Below are 21423 nucleotides of genomic sequence, written 5' to 3' on the forward strand. Positions count from 1 at the left end.
ATTACACCGATCATTATTCAAATGACCCTTCATGGCAACATAAAAAATAACGTCTCATGGCATGTTTACTTTCTACTTTCTGCAATCACAAAAAGGCACTGTGCAGTCTTTGTTATGGATCTCTTTCCATTTTCATCTGAATCAATCACTTGTATCTATCAAATGAACACTGCATGCCAAGCACTCAACTACCTGTTTGGGAGAGTAAAATAAATGAAGACATGATCTCTGCGCTCTAGGAATTTACAATCTAAAAGGAAAGGCAGGCTCAAAATAATTCACAAGGAAGGAGAATAATATGTAAATTTAAAAGTACAAAAACACAGCAGGTGGCTTTGACTGCCTAAGTGCTGAGTAGGAGATGGGAAAAATATTACCTTGGTGGGATGGTTGGTCATGGATTTATATATTACGTTTCCATATATACCGCACTGCTCCAAGGAAATCGAGAGAAATATGGCATTTGACCAAAAATACTTTATTCCAGAGGATACAATTTTATTCAGGGCTTGAACCCCCACTTAGATTTAGCTCTCTAACCATAATAGCACACATTCTACTTGCTTTATATCCCTCAAAAGGTCAGACAGAAAATGGCTCTATAATAGCTTTCAAAAATTTAGTCTCAACTAGAACACTGAATATAAAAGAATGGGAAATTCTTTGAGCACTGGAGGGAGGGAGGAACTAAGATTCCCCACAGGCTGCTCTGGCCTTCTGAAGGCTATTAAAAAATCTCTGCTGGCAGTTAAATAAAAGTGAACTAATTTCAGAAAACAACATCCCTAACTCAATCAGACTTCAATAACGTTGATGTACGATGCACTTTGAAGCTGAATTTCTTTACCTCCAAGAGTGAAAACGGTCCCCTACTGTACTTGATTTTTTGCTGGGTCAGTCGCAAGTCCTTAAAGACCGCGCTGTCGGGAAAAGGATCCAAAAGCCTAATTGTTTGGTAGAGGTGTTCATTATCCTTGTTATCTATGACCAGATACTTCAATAATCCCAAGACCTAAAAATAAAATGAAATAAACCAGAGTCTTAAGGGAGGCCTACAAGAACAGCCTATCACATCACAATCAAGAACAGAGCTGATTCAGCTGTGGTTAGAATGTGGGTTTCGGTGCGGACAAGACCCCAGGCACGGTCTCACCTATCTGCAGCATGGAAATTCATTCAATTGCATTTATTGAGTGCTTACTGCGTGCAGAGCACTGTACTAAGCGTTCGGGAGAGTACAATGTAACGAAAAACAGACACACTCCCTGCTCACAATCTAGAGGAGGAGACAAGCATTAATATAAATTACAGATAAGTACCTAAGTGCTGTGGGGCTGGAAGGAGGGATGAATAAAGGGAGTACGTCATGGTGAGGCAGAAGGGAGTGGGAGAAGAGGAAAGGAGGGCTAAGTTGGGGGAGGCCTCTTGGAGGAGGTGTGCCTTTAATAAGGCTTGCGGAGGGAGAGAGAGTAAATGAAATGAGGGCAGAGGAGAGTCACGGTCACAACAGAAGCAGGGTGCTTAGTGGAAAGAGCACGGGCTTGGGACTCAGAGGTTGTAGGTTCTAATTCTGACTTGGCCACTTGTCAGCTGTGTGACTTTGGGCAAGTCTCTTAACTTCTCTGTGCCTCAGTTACCTCATCTGTAAAACGGGGATTAAGACTGTGAACCCCAAGAGGGACAACCTGATAACCTTCCATCTCCGCACTTGGAACAGTGCTTGGCAAATAGTAAGCGCCTAACAAATACCGGCATTATTATTATTTTACTCTATGCTTTCCTATCAGCATCTAACCTCCATTGTCTCCACCTGGGGGTCAATGGCACTGGTGTTGCATCCCCCCATTTTCTTCCGGGAATCCCCAAGACTGAAGACTTCACTCCCCGAGATTGAAAAAAGAAAAAAACACCCTAAAATCAAAGGCAAACTGTACTATTTGATCCCAAGTTTAAAAAACTCAAACTCAAAATCATTTCCCGATTGTATTATCTCTAAACAAGCATACCCTCATGACACGCGGATCTTAAAATCAACTGTTTGTCTTCGGATGATGTTTTTAACTGAACCTAAAAAAATTTACCTGCTCTTGAACTTCCAACTGGCCACCCACTAGAGGTATGAGGGTGCCTACAATAACGTGAAGGTGGCTTTCCAAGGCGTCCTTACAGTAAGTCACTGTTGCTCGGCAAACACAGTTTAGCAGGTCACAGCACAGGGAGAAACTGCGTGAGGAGGCATCCGTGAAATGGGAAGACCTAATTTACAAAAAAACACACATTTTGGAGAAGTTCTTTTCTGATTTCTCAGGCTCAGACTGTGCTTGCTAATCTAAGTTTTAAAATGTATTACTAGATCCATTATTGAACCCCTATTTAAACTTTTTAAAATCTGATCGGTGAAACTGTCTGATGTAAAGGCAGCTCAAAAGATTCAGCAATCATTAAGTTCCAAAAGTCCTGGGAGAATAGCTGGAGGTACATAAACACTCAAGAAGTGAGGGGAGGGTGGGGGGAGGATGCGCTGTTAAGACATTAGCCAACTATGATCGAAACTCTTACCTATTGTTGAGATGATGGATCAGGGTATAAATTACATCTCGAAGAACAAAAGCCCACGCTCCTCCCAAGCCGCTTTTTATCTCCTTGAGTAATAGGCTCACAAACAGATGATATATTTTAAGAATTCTGTGTTTTTTATAAACATTATTGGTTTCTGCTGCTTGCTTGCAAATAGCAAAGAGGATCTTCTGAAAAGACTCCTGGAAAATAAATATAAGCATTAAACAAAATCCTCCACAATCAGATATTGCCATGCAAAAATTACATATTTGCAGAAGAATCAAGATTTAAGGATGTCATACCAAAGACACGATTTTTTGGGGCTCAACCCGTAAGATAAAGTCTTTTAGCAATCTAGCTCCAAATGTTTCATCACTTGAATTCTGACCTTCTGCCAAACAATACAAATATTTCAAAAATTGTATGCAGGGTGACGATTTATGCAACTATACTCTCTTTGGAATTCACAGCTAAAATATAAAGACACAAAACTAAGTGGGGTGGTTTATTTAACCACAAAGCTTCACTATATTCTACTAAAGGTATTTAGTTCCCCTCGTGGATCTTTCCATTCTTACATATTTTTCATATTTAGACTTGTTTCCAACATTTAACTCGACAGTGCTTGAATTTCTAATTGAGGGAGGAAATACCGTCTCCAGTCGTTCCTGTGGTAGGTTATACTTACAGGAGTTTTTGAAAGAATGGATAAAATGCTTGTTAACTTGGTTTTATGGCAATTGCTGATATAAGTCAGAGTGGCTTTGATCACATGAGAGGGAAAATGAGGAGGGTTAGGAGCAGGATCCAGGTCTCTAAAAGAATCATAAAGAATAATGCAGTGATCATTTTTTAAGGCAAAAATACCTGTGGTGAAGTAGGGAACTATATCCCCCCCAAATACTGACTCGACAAAGGGAAAACAAGCATCGGAAATATACGACTTTTCAATCATTTCAAATTGCTACAAAATAAAATCTATGGACTACAATCGAAGAATCCAAATAACTTTCCCAATCTGTACCGGTATACTCAAAATCACCACACCCAGCACTCGTGATTCATCATATAACCCACTGTTAACAAAATTGAAGACAATTTTGAAAGAATCAAAGGAATTAATGTGGGGGCTTGAAATTCTCATACCCTGAAAACTGAGCAAGGCTGGTGCTCTGACCCACTTCTGGGCTGGCTGGCTCGTGTAATGTCATCAACAGCTCCACCACGATCTCAGGCAAGTTGCTATTAAGTAAATGGTCAATCTGCTAGGACATAAAAGGAATATATCGATGTTTTGAGCCCTAAGAATCGAGACGATCAAACTTTCCATTGCTCTTCTACACTGTTATCCACAGAACTTTTCTTTTTTACGGCTTGGCGAATCTGAATTCTATGATAAAATAGCCAAATAATCAATAGTATTGCTGCTGAGCAATGTACTGAGTCTTGAGAGAGCATTCTCAGTGTTCCCTGGCAGTCTGACAGAGGAGGCTGCACAGAATAATTTAAACATAGAGGAAGCAGTGGATGAAAAGACGAGTTGGGGAATACGCAAGTGCTTAAATAGTAGAGTATTTAAGTTGCTATGTATAAAAGGGTTCCAAATAACTGAGGATGTATAAGTTACTAACCCCTGATCCATCTCCTATTTGCCCACTCGATAACTCCAGCTCCCGACTGTTAGTTCAACAATTCCATGCCACACAAACACCTGGATACTTCAACCCCTTCCCACACAGCACTTACATACGTATCCTTATATTGCTACGTTGCTTCCTCCTACCTACTCTTTTATTTCAGTGTCTTTCTCTCCCACTAGAATGTAATCTCCTTGGGGGCAGGGATGGTGCCTAAGTCCTCTGTACTCTGTCAAGCAGCAGGACAGTGTTCTGCACTCAGCAAGTGCCTGACAAATGCCACTGACTGACTAGGAGGATGTGATCTGCAGAGAACAAAAATAAATTACAGAAAGTCTCCTGAAGGAGGGAGAATTTCAGGAGAGTGGTTTGGGTGGTTCTGAAGAGGAAGGGAGGGAGGAGGTGAGCAAGGAGTCGGGATGGGGAGAGTTGAGAATGAGGCACAATGAGACGGTTAACTTGTGAGAAACGAGTGCGAGCTAAGGTGTAGAGTGGGACAATGATCGGGAGTTTCTACTGGATGAAAAGAGGGAGTGGGGAGATAGCCGCTGAACTATGTTTTATAAAAAAAAAAAAAGATCAAGTGGCGGAGTGAAGTTTGGCCTGTGGAGGGTAAAGACCAATGAGAGGGCTGACAGAGTAGCCTAGCTGACTAGTGTCTAGACAATGACGGTAGCCAGCTGATGTTGGAGAGGAAGAGGGAGAACCGCAGATCGGGAAAATGTGGTAGAAAAACCCAAAGGACAACAAGGTGGAGGGTGACGGAGCCATGGGAGGATGGCGGTGCTGTCAACTGTGATGGGGAAGTTAGGCAGAGGAGGGGATTGAAGAGAGAACACGAGTCATTCCGTTTGAGACACGGTGACTCTAAGGTGCTAGAGGAAGACTCATGAAGAGACGTCAGGAATTTAAGAGGACACGCAAGGTTGCAGAGGAGGTGAAAGATCGAGACTAGCGAAAGAGATGTAGGAGTCATCAGCCTAGAATTGGTAGCTGAAATCACGGGCGCAGATGAGCTCCCCAAGAGAGGGAGTGTAAACTGTGAAGAGTAAGAAACAGCAAACAGAGCCCTGTGGGACACCCCCGGTTAAGGGGCAGGAGGCAGAAGAGGAACCAGTGAGAGAGTAGGAAAAGAAGCAGGCAGTGAGGTAAGAGGATCAAAAGGGAATTACGTGAGGGAAAACAGAAGAGAGAGATCATCTCTTTCGAAGAGGTCAAGGGGAAGATTAATGAGGGACCATTAGTTACGAAAAGGAGGAGTCCAGTTTAGAGTGAGAGAGGAGAGGGCGATCACAGTGGCGGGAAGGCGGTGAAAACCAGATTGCGGGAGCTCCAGGTAGGACGTGGAGATGAGGAAGCGGTGGCCGCAGGTGCGTACGCCCAGTTCATGGAGTTTGGTCGGGAATGGGAGCAGGGAGATGGTGTAAGATTGGAGAGTGCACAAACAAGATATTTTTCAGTACAGGGGAGACAAGCTTAGGGAGAGGAATAAGTGGTTGATGATACCATTTAGGAAAGGAAGGGTGGAGCAAGGAGAGGCAAGCCAAATTCCTTTCACGTACGTATTACCTCTTGAGCTACCCTTAACAGGATTTAAAATTAAATTAGAATTCTGTGCAAGTCTAAAAGCTTCAAAGTAACTTGGCTCTCTGAGTGTTACTTAGATGATTTACACAACCACACACACGCGCGCAAAAATCTAACCACACCTGTTTTCCTAAGAAGCTTTCATCTTTTAGCATATCGTAGACTTTAGACGCTATAGCTCTTTGTTGTGATATGTCAGGGTCTCCCACTTCTTCGTAGACAAAATAGGGGAGAATGTTTACGAGGATCTTGGGAAAGCAATCTGTCAGGAGACTTTTCCAATCCTTTTGAATCTCGTCAGCAATAGACTTCACATCATCGAACTGACTTCTAATCACAAGATGGGGAATTAAAACCTTATAACAAGACCTGCAAATGATCAAATACCAAAAAAAGGATTACAAAAGATGGCCTTCCAAAATCTCATGATAATTTGAAGTTCAATCACTCTCCAAGTCACCATTTCATAACAAGCAAGTTGACCATATTTTACAAATGGGGAAAAAAATACAGACGAGATAAGTGAGATGCTTGTAGGTCAGGTAGGTCAACATTATTAAGTAAATGCTCTCCGTGCCGACGACTCTATTCCAGTTGGATCCAAAGAAAAACAAAGCATAATTACTGCCCTCAAAAAGCTTACAGTGAATTGGGGAATAACTGAGCAAAAATACTCTGCAAATTACATTAGGTAGCCTACATCCGAAACAGACTTACAAAGCCATCACAAAGGACGGAAACAAGCAATTAGACCGAAAAATACACCTAAGTGAGAAGATGAATTTTGCCTGGAGTCATGTGACATTGACTCGAGAAGACTTCCTGACAGGTACATTCTGAGAGACTGCAGTCACTGGGCACAGTGGAAATTATAAAACATCAGCCTCACAACTCTCTAACACCTGGAAACTAACCCCAATTTTTATGGAAATACTTATACTACTTTTTCTGCACAGGGAAACAAGTAGTGGAGTCAGAACCCAGGGCACTGGGAAAGAGGGTGGGGACAAGGCAGACTGAAAGATCGTCTCTAGACTGTGGGCAGGGAATATATGTCATATTTTTTTACAATACTGTCCCAAGCGCTTAATACAGTGCTCTACACACAATAAGTGCTCAATAAATATAACTGATTGCCCGAATCCCGATGCAAAAATAGCCAAACTAATAAATAAGACAAAAGACTCATTTTCAAAAGCCTGAATACTATCTGAAAAAAAAAACCCACCTATTTATCATCGTCTTAGAATTTTCCTATGAGTCATGGAAATCTACAGGTAGCCCCAAAACATATTTTGCTCAGACGTTCCTCCATATCAGACATATACTCTGAGAGCAAGTAGCAAAACGGACTCATTTAAGTTCTGTGTTATCTAAGGAAGCAGTGCGGCCTAGTGGAAAGAGCCTGAGAGCAAGACAAGTTGGGTTCTAACCCCGGCTCTGCCACTTGCCTGTTGTGAGGTATTGGGCAAGTCACTTAACTTCTCTGTGCCTCAGTTTGTTCATCTGTAAAATGGGGATTTAACACCTGCTCTCCCAAGTGGGCTACCTTGTGTTAGACTGGGTCCAACCTGATTATCCTGCATCTTTCCCAGCGCTTCGTGCGATGCTTGGCACGTAGTATGAGTTTAACAAATGCTGCTCTTATTATTATCATTATTACTATGTGTCCCTCTGGTAGTTCACTCAGCATTTACCCCAAACATTTACATACACAGCAAGCCAATAGCTAAGGGGAACTGAGTGCTCTTTAGGGTAACCGCAAATTCAGTTTATTTGGCTGGCCAGTGACCCAGGAAGCCAAACTTCTCGGAAGGTGCTCTGCTTGGCATTCCCCCGACACTCGACTGGGCTTCCGCTCACCTTCCTACTTGGGTGACTGGCAGCGGTCGCTGAGTGATGGTGAGAAAAGCCACTCATGGGAAATCATCGGGGCAGAAGAATGTGCATATAATCCAATAATCGCCTCCTCCATTTGCAGCTGATAAATGCCTCTGCTCCCCTTCCCAAAGTCAGTCTTAGACATGAAATGCTGAGGCAAAGGACAGTGTTTGGCACATAGAAAGTGCTTAACAAATCCCGTTAATATTATCATCATCATTTAATCTGCAAATTTATGACTGGGAGTCAGAGGGTCACGGGTTCTAATCCCAGCTCTGCTACTTGCCTGCTGTGTGACCTTGGGCAAGTCTCTGTGCCTCAATTTCCTCATCTGTAAAATGGGGATTAAGAATGGGAGCCTCATGTGGGACAGGGACTGTGTCCAACCCGATTTACTTGGATCCACCCCAGCACTTAAAACAGCTCATGGCACACAGAAAACACTTAAATACCATTATTATTATTATTTTCATTATTAATTCAGGAAGCCGCGTGACGTGCTGGACTGGACGGATAACCAAAAACCAATGTATATTCTCATGACCTGGATATACCCATAGTTCAAAATAAAGTAGTACAGAGCTATTAATAATAATAACAATAATAATGTTGGTATTTGTTAAGCGCTATGTGCAGAGCACTGTTCTAAGTGCTGGGGTAGACACAGGGGAATGAGTCCCACGTGGGGCTCACGGTCTTAATCCCCATTTTACTGATGAGGTAACTGAGGCACAGAGAAGTTAAGTGACTTGCCCTCAGTCACACAGCTGACACGTGGCAGAGCTAATCAATCATTTGAATTTATTGAATGCTTATTGTGTGCTGAGCACTGTACTAAGTGCTTGAGTAAGTACGATTAAACAAAGTCGGTAGACATGTTCCCTGCCCAGAAGGAGCACACAGTTTATTACACTAGAATCTATTTACCGAATGAAAGTGATTTGGAAGCCCACATGAGCTAGGCAACTCAGATTTTATAAGAAGCATTATTTTAAACTATACCTGTAGAACTCCTCAAGATTTTTGTAGTTTAATAAAATGAAAGGAAAAGACGATAAGCTGTAGCCGGTATCTTGTAATTTCAGCCATTCCATTACCAAATAGTCTAAATGAGAAGTCATGAAGTCTTCTAAACGACGATACCCAAAAATTTCAGACACTCTCTCCAAAACCTGGGCAATCCAAAAATAAGCAACATTTTAAAAGAGCAGTCAAAGATAATACATTTTAGGTATTATACTGGAAAGACTATGGTTTGTTGAACTGCTCATGAGAAAGTCTATGTATTTAAATTTACAACACTGTTTTATGAAATGAGAATTTCTAATATATTCAAGTTTGCTTTTTTTACTAATAGTTTACATCGCTGAAAATAATACAAACACTATGCAAATTTTAACACTTTAATCATGCATTACACCTTGAACTATAAAGCCTCTACTTTAATTAACCATCATCACACAATGTTATAATGAAAATACTTAGGAAATTAAAATAAAATTAACTGTATACTGATAGTACCAAAAGCTACCCATTTAAAAAGAGATGTTCCGGCCTCCTTGCACTTTATATTTAAAAAAGAATCCCACTTATCACTGACCTTTTTTATAAGCTGTGGTTCGAGTCCGTTTTCTTTCACAGATTGGCACATGGCAAATAGAGCCTGTTTCTCACAGACAGGGCTACAGTATAAAATCATGGATATCAGTGTCACTAAGACAGCTTTTCTATTACAGCGCTCATCCTGGACTTCCTCGGGACAAACGGCATCTTGAGGCTTTATTGGGAAAAACAAAAGAATGTTTTAGCGGTAGAGAAGCAGTGTGGCGGAGTGGATGGAGCTCTGCCGCTCGTCTGCTGTGTGACACTTTGGCGGGTCACTTCATTTCTCTGTGCCTCGGTTACCCTCATCTGGAAAATGGGGGTGAAGACTGTAAGCCCCATGTGGGAAGGCGATATGTGTCCAACCCGATTTGCTTGTCTGTACCCCAGCACTTAGTACAGCGCCTGGTACGGTAGTATGCACTTAACAAATTCCATAATTAGTATTATAATTATCAATGGCATTGTTATCATTGTATGTTAAGCACTTACTAGGTTCCACACACTGTGCTATGTGCTGGGGGAGATACAAGTTGGACACATTTCCTGTCCCACATGGGGCTCACAGTCGAATATCTTGCACTGTTACAAAAAGAAGGATTAATCTCAGATGGCGTCTTCCTTAAGCAGTCATAAAAGTCTCATCAAGGGTGAGGATTTGGGGAGCCTAAAAAGTGTTCCTCTGGGAGAAAATTCAGCACATTTAACAAACCCAGCTGGGAATGAAATATTCTTCTACGTGAGAACTTAAGCGTGGTACACTGGTGAGCACCCAGAAAAAAGACTTTCAGGTATCACCAAAGTTCAAACAAACCTAGAAGGCACAAAGTGTGGTCAAAAAAGGAGAATTTCTTAGTCTCCAATTCCTCCTTGATAATGTGCCACAACTCTTTATTTGCTCAACAGTACCAATTAATAGTCTACTAAGTCTAAAAATTTACAGTGCTTTACTCTCCCTACTCTTTGTGAAAAGGAAAACATTCCTTTTAAAAAAAGGAAGTTTATCTATAAAATGCCACATATTAGCAATATCAGCAGTCACAATGCAAGACTTTTTTTTGCAAGATTCTTCAAATTCCTCATCAAAATCTGAAACGAGTCTTATAACAGATGGGGCGACCAAGTTTTTTTCCATGGTGGAGAGATGGACTTTGTTTCTGCAAGTTCAGGGGACAGGAGATGGCAAGCACGTGACTGAGAACCAGTGCTTGAAGTTCCACAAAAATGAATCACCATCATCACGGGAAGTGAAAACTAAAAATTATTACAGATATTCGGGCTTAATGATCAAAGTGGCATTAACAGGGTCAAAAGAGAATTATCTTTTTTTTTTTTTTTTAATGATCATCTTGACTGCAACAGTAATCTCACCCATAGGCAAAGAAGGTCCCTTTTATGGGCATTCATTCATTCATTCAATAGTATTTATTGAGCGCTTACTATGTGCAGAGCACTGTACTAAGTGCTTGGGATGAAGAAGTTGGCAACAGATAGAGACAGTCCCTGCCGTTTGACGGGCTTCCAGTCTAATCGGGGGAGATGGACAGACAAGAAAATAGGACTGAAGAGCTTACATCTAGAGAGGGCAGAAAAAAACCAGAAAAATAATCCATCTGGATAACTTCTGCCCTTTCCGTTTGGCCCTTCAGCTACCTATCGGCATATAGTGCGCCGCATAAATATTAAGTTGTTTAATATCAAGTGATATTATTTGCCATCAGGTCTACCACTTCAGATGAGCTAGATTCTTGGAGTCCCACCCAGAAACGTGCAAGTTGAATGAATTGCAAGATTACCGTATCTTTCATGCCTTCTTGAACTTTCAGGTACGCGTTTTCAAAAGCCATCTGCTGGAACTTCAAAGGAAGCGCTTTCGATAACCCAGAAGACTTTGTTTTTCGAAGATCCTGGAATAATCTAAAGCAGCGACAAGACAGTTTAAACACACCCAGTTACCTCAAAACACTGAGCCGGTGTCTTCACCAAACTCCATTTTAAGGAAAAATTCGCAGGATGCAACGGACATACACTAGCTGTTTCTCCCAAAAAGGACCGCGCTGCACACTGAACATTCCCTAATCCTCTAAAAATACAGTAGGGGGAATCATGCATCCTTACAATGAAGGGGGAAGCAGCATGGCCAGTGGCAAGAGCCCGGGCCTGGGAGTCAAAGATCGTGAGTTCTAATCCCGGCTCCGCCACTTGTCCGCTGTGCGGCCTGGGGCAAGTCATTTAACTTCTCTGGGCCTCAGTTACCTCATCTGTAAAATGGGGATTGAGACTGGAAGCCTCATCTGGGACAGGGTCTGTGTCCAACCTGATTACCTTGTATCTACCCCGGCGCTTCAAACAGTCTTTGGCACATAGTAAGCGCTTAACAAATACTATCATTATTATTATTAATATTATGTTCGGGATGGCTTGAAGTTGCTTCCCATCAGCCTAAGTATCACATGCAATATCACTTCTGTTGTTCTCCCCCAAAGCCCTTAGTACAACGCTCTGCACAGAGAAAGAGCTCAATAAATACCACTGCTTGATTGACTGATTTCTCACTATACAGGTAGGAACCAGGAGCTTTACAAATATTACGTTTTACCTGTTTATTGACTTTGCAGCGAGCATGCGGACTCGATGGTGGCTATCAGCAAGGAACTGGGGAAAAACTTGAGTCACGGATAAGTCTTTTCCCATTACACTGAGAACAGCCCATTCAGAATAAGGATCGGCCTTTAAAAAACAAAAATCACCAAATAATTCAAAGTTAAATATTTTGGTTCCGTTAGTACAACCTGTCCACTTGAAAGAGCAATACTTGAGCACAATCTGCGAGTACAGCGATAACACAAATACACAACTCACCTCAAGCAGGGTTTTTAAGCAGTTTAGTAGCGCCACTCTTACGAGGGATGTGCATTTCCCTTCCTTTGTGAGGTGCCTGAAACAAAAAAATAACAATTTTAATATTAGAAAAGAACAAAGTTGGAAAAATGATCTAGATTGAAGGATTTTTCATGGTAATTTGTGTAACTTCTTGTTTGTCGCTAAATAATCTTTCCCGGTCAAATTAGATTTTCCTTTGTACCAAAAATGATTTCCTGACTTATCCCAAAGTCTTCAGTTGTCTAGTGGAAATGAAATGGAGTTCCTTTAACATACTAAATAATTAAATGAACCAAATGGAACCAAATCAAGTTCAGCTCACTGGAAATTTAGAGAACTGAACAAACCAAACCCAATTTACATCACTTACACACTAAATTTTCTTCGGCCCCTCGAACACTTCTTTCATGTAACCCTGCCAGCCTTGACTAGGCTGGTCAGTTGATTTTGAAGACCTGAAGTGGAAGGAACCCAGGCTTGGGAGTCAGAGGATGTGGATTCGAACCCCAACTCCACCACTTCTGTGTGACCTTGGGCAAGCCACTTTACTCTCTGTGCCTCCATTACCTCATCTGGAAAATGGGGATTAAGACTGTGAGCCCCACGTGGGACAACCTGATTACCTTGTATCTACCCCTGCACTTAGAACGGTGCTTGGCTCATAGTAGCACTGAACAAAGACCATCATCATCATCATCATTATATACTGCCTGTTTACTTGTTTCGACGTCTGTCTCCCCACTTTTAGACTGTGAGCCCGTTGTTGGGGTAGGGATTGTTTCTATTTGTTGCTGAATTGTACTTTCCAAGCACATAGTACAATGCTCTGCACACAGTAAGTGCTCAATAAGTACGACTGAATGATGATTATTATTATTATTATCCATAAATGGCTTCCCTTTGCAGTTGTAGAGTTACAGTCTCAAAACACAGGCAATCAACAAACAGGTAACGCCTACCAAAATGCCCCAATCACAGTTAGGAACTGTCCTCGGGCTCCCCTCGTGTTTTCAAGATCTGCACTGGTCTGTCCAAGATTGGCAACTATAGGAAGAAGGTGCTTCAAAACTGCCGCACAAATTTCTTGGTCTCGACGATACTGAGAACACACGTTGCTGACATGGGGGAAAAAAAGTGAGAAGACCATAAACCGGCACTACAGATGGCACCCGGTTTTTAAATTAAAATAGATCGAACGAAATAGGGTTTCTTACGAAAGAGGCTTAAGAAGTTCGACGACGTCTTCCATTGGGAGTGGACATTCTTCAACTGAGAGTTCTTTTAAAAGCAGCAAATACTAATGTACAATGAAACGAATGAGTTACGTTGACAGGTCTGTTGCAGATATAGAGTGTGCGTCTGTACGAGGATCGTTCTGGAGGTTTGTATAAATCACATTATGATTTCCTTTTGGGACTTCCCTTTTCGTCCAAGTAAAACATCAAGAGGAAGATGCCAAACCCAATCCCCGCCTCAATGACGTGGAACTGCAGAGTCAACTGGAGCTACAAGAATCGGGGGTCCGTGTCTACATCTCACCTCCCAAGTACTACGTATATATCAGAGTAAACATCTGGGGAAAGCATTGGGCGATTGCTGCTTCAGAAGACACTGCCCAGTGGTTCAGGACGAACTGGGTGTTTAAGATCGGCCACGGCGATTTAAAAGCGACGGTGCAATTTCAGATCACTCCTCAGATTATTTCTCAAGGAGGCAATTTCAAATAATGGAAGGATTCTGCATGTATTTCCACAAAAAGGACAATCTACCATCCACCACCAAACAGCAGTCCCGACAATAAAGTGAAATAGAGAGACACCGAGGAGTTTCCCCAAAGTCCTTACTTACCATGTGAAGGTGAAGGGATTTAGATATATCGAGAGTACTAGTGTCAATTAACATTAACAGTTTTCTCCGTATGTCAGTTACTCTAAAAGACACTGTATAGTTCTGGGCTGTCGTTACACACATGCACAAAAATTTCAGCATATCCAGGAGAAGTAAATCTTGCTTCGTCAAATGTTCTTCGGCCAGAGGGCTCAAGGCACCTGAAAACAACATCTGCAATCATCCAGGAGTACCTGGAAGTAAGTTAAGCAGCACGGGGTAGCGGTTAGAGCCCGGGGCCTGGGAGTCAGGAGGTCGTGGGTTCTGATCCCGGCTCTGCCGCTTGCCTGCTGTGCAACCCTGGGCAAGTCACTTTACTTCTCTGGGCCTCAGTCACCTCATTTGGAAAATAGGGATTGAGACTGTCCAACCTGATTTGCTTGTATCTATCTCAGCGCCTAGTACGGAGCCTGGTACGCAGTAAGTGCTTAACAAATACCACTGTTATTATTATTACTGTCTGTACAGTAAGAGCTTAGAATAGTGCAACAGATTTAGAAGACACGATCCCTGCAACCCAGGAGTTTACAGTTCAGCAGGTTGAGACTGCAGGTACATTTTTATGGAGGAAATATTCTCCCATTAGCTAAAAACCCAGAATATCTGGTGTCATATAGGGTCATACTAAGGAAAACATACCTAAAAATATAATGAACGATGGATTTTTGGTTCATTCAAAATCTACCAATTTCAGGCTTATTCGAATTCAAAGGATGACCAGACTGTGAGCCCCCTGAGGAACAGGGACTGTGTCCAATCTGATAAACTCCTATCTACTCCAGCACTTAGAACAGTGCTTAACTCAGAGTAAGCACATTACAAGTACCACACACACAAAAAAGAATTTAGGAGAGGGAACTCCAGTGTATGATGGGCTGAGGAAGATTTATATTAAAACACAAGTTTTATTTCTTAAAGAAAATTGTTCACTCTCAGCCTCTCATTCATAGTATGCAAGAAAAAACACCCCAGCATTAATTTTCACCTACCAACTACATTTTGTACATCTCCCGCTTCATTAGCATCATTAATATCAGAGACATCGGGATCATCAAAAAGGTCCATGGATGACTGATCCGCTACCTCCATTATATTCTCATCGATTTCATCTTCTATTAGTTCTACTTCCGCAACTTCGCTTAATCTTTTAATACAAGATGCCTTTGAGGAACAGAAACAAGCGCCAGTCATTGGGAGCTTAGAACACCAGCAAGACACACATTTCCTGTCCTCAAGGGGCCTGCAATCAAATAGTGGGGGCAGGAAGACGAAAAAAGAAATACAACGTTGTAGCACAAATATGCCAAGATAAGTGAATATTCATAAAGACCTAAGTACTAAGAATGGAAAATATGTAATAAAGATGGATGCTGGGTTTATGCACCTTTGCGTGCTATGAATTGATCAGGGAATTTTTGTGGAAGGTGGGATTTCAGGGAGGCTTTAAAGATGGGGAGATTATTGGTCTGGTGGATTAGAGGGTGGGGAAGAAGCTGGGGGAACAGTGTGAGCAAGGGGCTGGGGGTGGGAGTGTTGAAAATGAAGTTCAGGTAGGAGTTGAGCTTGGGAGAGATGATGAGTGCAAACAAGAAAGTCAAAGATAAAGAGAGCTGATATTTAAGATGGGGAGAGCTGGTGGAGAGGCTTGAAACTAACTGTGAGAAGTTTTTACTTGATGCAAAGGGAAAAGGGTAGATACGGCAAGCTTCTGAGGAGTGTCGAAATGGGTGTCAAGTAACCTTTTAGAAAGACGATCTGGGCAGAAGTATGTATAGACTGAAATGGGGAGAGGCTGGGGCCAGCGAGACCAGTGATACGGTCGTCTACGCCTGATTTGACAAGACCCAGGACAAGAGTGTTCGCTCTCTGAGATGGTACGGAAGGGGCAGAGGTGAGAAATTTACAGGAAGAAGAAATGGCAGGGATTTAACAGGGAGGAGACAAGGATGACGCGAAGGTAACAAGCTTCAGGGGAAAGGAAGATAGCGGTGTTACTGACAGAGAAGGGATGGTAAGGGAGGAGTAGGTTTCATCTGGAAGATGAAAAGCTTAGGATAAGGCATGTTGAGTTTGAGGCGCCAGCCTAACATTCAAATGGAGATGCCCCGCAAGCAGAAGAGAGACTGGGGTACGTGAAGTAGATTTAGGGGCCAAGAGGATGTATAAAAGGGCAGGAGATTTTATTATATCATCAAAAGGGAGTAGGATGGTCAAAAGGTTTTCAAGGCCATCCAGGAGGTCATCCAAAAAAGAGTAAAATGAGGCTTTTTAAGGAAAAAGAGAAAGGAAACAAATAGTAAATGCACTAGATCGGGACATCAATAATAAGCAAGATCAAAAAGATCAAACTTTTTAAAGGAAACAAATATTAAATGCACTAGGATCAGAACATTAATAAGAAACAAGATCAACAAATGATAGGTAAACCACGAGAAACAATTTAGGGAGAAGTGCGAGGGGAAAGTAAGGAATCTAGGAGCAGAAAGAGGACAAGCAAAGACCAAAGGCTGTCACAAGAGGGTGATTAGAAAAGAAGGCAAGAAAAAGGGAACACTTTTATTTAGAGAGGTTTTTTTAAAACCAGTTAACCACAGTTTTATGGCAGACATTGGTAAAAGCAAATAAAGAAAGACCTCTTCTATCGACTAAAGAACCCTTATTCCTTTAATCTCTCCTCATGGGGCATATTTTCCAAAATTTTAACCATTTTTGCCGCTCTTCTTTGGATTCGCTCCAATTTCTAAACATTCTTTTCGAAGAGAGGGGATGATAATGGGGGGGATCCCAAACCACCAAAAAGGGTCTGGTTAATGCGTAATAGAGGGGGTTATTTTTTGATTCTTGCTTGTCATACTCCCACTGATATGGCCCGGTACCATGTCAGCTTTTTAATAACAGCAATATATTGCTGACTGATTCGATTTAATGGCCACGATCCCTTTGCCATTTTCTGATAACCTCCCTTCTATTTGTCTTTCTCAGCCTTTAAATGGCGATAAAGTTGAAACCCTTTCCCAATATTCCAGATTAAGACAATATTATTATTACTACAGTATTTATAAAGCACTTACTATGTGCCAAACGCTAATAACTGCCCTTTCTTCATTCAATTTTTGAGTACTGTTCATCCCAGGGGACTTCGAAAATCCACTTGTCTACTAGACTGTCATGAAACAAGTGTTTCTTAGGAGAAACTAGCCTCCTGTCTCTAGACTATTCCCTATTCAATTCTGGGGTATCTTGACAAGGATTTTATATGACTCCTGTTTTGTAAAATGTTTAAATTTTATGACAAGGAGTTGCAATCCTCAGAGAACAGTATCAGTTCAGAATAAGCCTAGGAGACAAACCAAGCGGCGCTTTACACACAGTAAGCGCTCAGTAAATGCGACAATGAATGAAGTGGTATACCACAAGGTTTGGTCTGGATCTGGTATTATTTAATATTTTTATCGATGGTTCAAACGATACAACACTGAAAAGCCTTTTAAAGTAGCCACAACCACAAACTAAATGGATAGGTGATGTAATTAGAAATGACCTAGCTAAAATGCAGAATTTGAGACTCAAAAGTACCCTATGGATAATTCGCTTTAAGAGAGATTACAAATTTTACCCCCCTCAAAATTTAAAATTTCAACTTTTATGAGAACTGAGAAAAAGAAGTTTCTGTGCACCCTATGCTAAAAATAAATCTGCAATGCCGTGCTGACTTTAAAAAGCAAATTTGATACTGGTATATAAAAAGAAGTATAAAATGCAGTAGCTGTGAGAGAATCTTCCCAACGGGCTCAACACTACCCCAGCCTACAATTTTAGGCTCCAAGGCTATTAAATAGAAAACTCCTCAAGGACAGGGACCGAATCTTCTACTTTAATTCCAAGTTCCCAAAGGCCTGCTAGAGTGTTCTGCAAATGATACACTTAATAAATACAGATGAGATTATGGTTTGAGCAAAGTATGGAAAATCTTGGAAAGGCCCTAGATTAAAGCAATAAAAAATAGACTAGAAAATAAAACCGGTGAGGAAAGGTTGAATGAATTGGATTCTTAGTTTTGGTTGGGTTTTTTGGGGGGAGGGTTGGGAGGGGGTTGGAAAAAGAGGGAGATGAAAGGGGACTTCAAGCATTTGAAGTGCACATTGATAAAACAGCTGTTTCCCTTTCAGCTCTACAGGACGGGAGGGAAAGGGCATAAAATGCTGTGGGAGCGATTGTAAGAAGTTAGTCAGCAAAAGAACCTTTCCTGGGGATGAGGAAGGGAAGTTAGGAAACAGCAGCTTCCAAATATTTTTGAAAATCCGTAAATAATGATTTTTCCAGGAAAGAATGTAAAATATGAGCTCAAGGAAAATGTTAATGGTGCGACTTTTAGAATGAATATACATTAATTAAATTTCTCATTCTTTAAAAAAAACATGTATTTTTTTTTTTTTGAAGAGAATACTCAGAATCATACTTACTAGATTTTTACAGATGTCGGCAATGTCATTCATCAGCTTGGATGTTAATAAACGTAAAAAAAAGCCCGATACCATTTTATTTGGGTTGTTCTGGAAAAAAGAATGACAGGTAAATCATAGCATTCTTTCCCTTCTTAGTTTTTTAATGGAACTTGCCACAAAAACAAGACTATGACTCAGATCTCAATCTTACGGGTAAGGCTTCTTGCCACAAAATCACTCTTCTGACCCTTTTGCCCAGAAGCCTCTTTTAAACAAATTATCATCTTCCTCAGCTATACAGCACCTTTCTCCATGGAACTCAAGATACTTTAAAAATAATGATCCCAACAGTCCTGCCTTTGGTTTTCGAGAATGTAGCAAAAGGAACCACAGAGAGGATCTCCACAGCCCTCCACCCGAATCAAACCCACCGGTTTCCTGACGCGGTTGGGAGAACACAACAATATTAGTATACATGATCCTTCCCCTCAAGAGTTTATAATCTCATTTCCTTATTCCCCGACCGAAGCAGGCGCCTGCTCTGAGCACTCAGTACCGTGTCGAGTGCTTAGTATTGTGCTCTGCACACCATAAGCGCTCCGTAGATACCAACGATTGACATGGGAAATCACTGTAATCCGTTCGCTCACTCTGTACTCTCCAAACATGGCTCGGGCCTGTCGGTGGGTGACTGGTGCATTCAGCTCAAGGACATTGTACAGAATTAGGCACTGGAGGAGGAGAAGTCTTATTTTTCTCTCCCCCTCCTCTCTTCTCCCCTCACCTTACTCCATATAAGTCCCCATCAGAATTCCTGCTCTGACTTAACACAGCACATTCTCTCCCCATTCAGAACAGAAAACTGTAGCACTGTTTGGCTATCAATAGTCTCAGGTGATAAGTAAGCAACATTTTAACATAAAATCAATTTCAGCATGGTAGATGCATTTGCAAAACACCGTAAGGCTTGCAAATACATATTGCTGGCCTTGACATCAGAGCTTTACTCAATATAAATGATTTAGCACTGCGGCACCAAACTCTCTTTTCTAGGAATAAATGGGCCGGTTTCAGTTGTTCTCGAGACCTATCACCGAATAAAATTGCCAACAGCATTTATCTGGATCGAATTGGAATTTGTGTCCTACTGTCCTCGAAGTGTTCAATAAATACCACTGATTGATCAGTAAATGCACTAACTGATTTGTATGGTGCTGTCATATCAGGCAAGCTATAAAGTTATAAAGCGAGACGATATTAATTTCCATTCTATCCAGCTTCAAATTTGAGAGCTGAATTTCATATTGAAATTTCAGCTGAAACTGGGGAAATAATAGGAAATAAAAACGAAACAGAATAGGGAAGCAATACAAATCTCGTCACTGACTAACTTCCAAGATACGCAAAACAAGACAGAAATCTAAATACCCTACCTTGGTGCAGTTACACAGGCAGCTTGTACACAGCAGTATCATATTCCTCAGAGAGGCGATCCTAGAATCTTCATTTACCTTACCATTAAACGAAGCAATGCTTTCTCCAGCACACTGCATTAGCGACTGTATAAAGAGAAAAGGAACAAGTCCAACAAAGAAACCCTTCAGAAATAATTCTACAGCACGGGGGAGGATTTTTTCAACATCAGGCAATATACGTTTTTGCAATTAAGATGACTGCTCGTATAAATTTATTTGCTAACTGAAAAGGAAAAGCAATACCCATGAAAAGCTTTTATACTCTTCTATCAAAAGAGGAGGTTATGAGAAGAAAAAAATACACAGACCGGCCCTCTCGTCCAATTCACTGACTCTCTAGGGACTCAGGCACAAAAACTGGATAGGGATTTTTGTCAGGTGGGTGTCTGCCCAAGGAAAAATGATGAGATAAACAAAATCGCCTTTAAGTGACTCTGGTTGACTGGAAAAATAAAATCGATAGCCCAGATGCAATAATCGATATTATGATTTTATCTGGAAATAAAATACAAAATTCCATTTTTAGGTGACTATTACCTACTCTCTTTCTCCATTTAAAATATTTTTCCCTTCAAATACCACCAGCTTTGCACAAAAACAGGTCAATCGTGACAAAGTTCATCCTGAATTAAGCCATCGATTTAGGTGGGTGCTTCCTACATACAATACTCTTTAAAAGCATTAGAATTTTCCAGAAGTTGAGTTCCCCATTCAATTGCATTTTTCAAACAGTTCAAATATTCTTCTACCTTGGCTTTCTGGAACAACTCTGAGGTAAACGCCGCATCTTCGGCTAAGGCACCGGCGTAGCAATAGCAACCCAGGACCCCCACCAATAGGCGGGAACACCGAACAAGAGTTTCTGAAGTTGTCGTCTTGAAAAAACAAGCAAACACACATATAAATACAGTGTACACAGCACAATCCAAAGTTAGATAATGCACCTTGCGGGAAAACAATATGCTCCCTGGATTCCTATCCTTTGCATTATTTTCTGGGATTGAGAACAATAGTTTCAGTGCTGATTTTTTTTCCAATGAAAGTGGAGATGCAGAAGAATTTTTACAGCCTTTTTCTGACATGACAATGGCCAGGACTAAGGCCTGGCAAATTCTTGACTTTGTCAAGTAGCTGAGAACAAGTGGGTTGTCATGAAAGAGGCAGCACTCAATCAGTGGTATTTCCTGAGTGCTTACTGTGTGCAGAACACTGTAACAAGTGCTAAGCACTCCTCGAGTCAGGCCTCCTTCTGGTCATTTTACTTCCTCCTGCCTTTGTGGAAAGACAGCCGGTTCTGCTACAGTGCTTATTTTCATTAGAAGACTTAGATATAACACACTGAACGAACTGCAAAATCTTCTTTCCACAACATTAACTTGACTTGGCAAACACAACCCACAAGTTGGTAAAAGAAGACTCAGTATGGGAAGAAATGGTGATGTACAGGTGGGTGGCGGCCATCAAGTA

At 41.3% G+C, this 21423-nt stretch overlaps 1 protein-coding gene across 4 annotated transcripts in view; it reads right to left on the reverse strand.

Annotated features, from left to right (window-relative positions):
* Positions 1-21423, reverse strand: part of ATM (ATM serine/threonine kinase) — an 81574-nt gene that overhangs the window by 40603 nt on the left and 19548 nt on the right. For 3 of the 4 annotated variants that reach the window (XR_003753828.2, XM_029047765.2, XM_029047767.1), the window contains 18 exons: positions 20706-20831; positions 19915-20040; positions 18500-18589; positions 15026-15197; positions 13998-14197; positions 13364-13446; positions 13109-13264; positions 12129-12204; positions 11866-11996; positions 11063-11183; positions 9265-9441; positions 8667-8836; positions 5906-6152; positions 3706-3824; positions 3248-3374; positions 2560-2759; positions 2082-2256; positions 848-1012 (listed from right to left, as the gene is read on the reverse strand). Coding sequence is in view for 3 of the 4 variants with exons in the window: in XM_029047765.2 (XP_028903598.1) it covers positions 848-1012; positions 2082-2256; positions 2560-2759; positions 3248-3374; positions 3706-3824; positions 5906-6152; positions 8667-8836; positions 9265-9441; positions 11063-11183; positions 11866-11996; positions 12129-12204; positions 13109-13264; positions 13364-13446; positions 13998-14197; positions 15026-15197; positions 18500-18589; positions 19915-20040; positions 20706-20831 (2661 nt within the window). In the remaining variant the exon portion in view is untranslated. The remainder of the gene's footprint in view (positions 1-847; positions 1013-2081; positions 2257-2559; positions 2760-3247; positions 3375-3705; positions 3825-5905; positions 6153-8666; positions 8837-9264; positions 9442-11062; positions 11184-11865; positions 11997-12128; positions 12205-13108; positions 13265-13363; positions 13447-13997; positions 14198-15025; positions 15198-18499; positions 18590-19914; positions 20041-20705; positions 20832-21423) is intronic. The other variant, XM_029047766.2, reaches the window with a different exon arrangement.

The sequence above is a fragment of the Ornithorhynchus anatinus genome, chromosome 20, assembly GCF_004115215.2.
Source record: "Ornithorhynchus anatinus isolate Pmale09 chromosome 20, mOrnAna1.pri.v4, whole genome shotgun sequence".
Lineage (NCBI taxonomy): Eukaryota > Metazoa > Chordata > Mammalia > Monotremata > Ornithorhynchidae > Ornithorhynchus > Ornithorhynchus anatinus.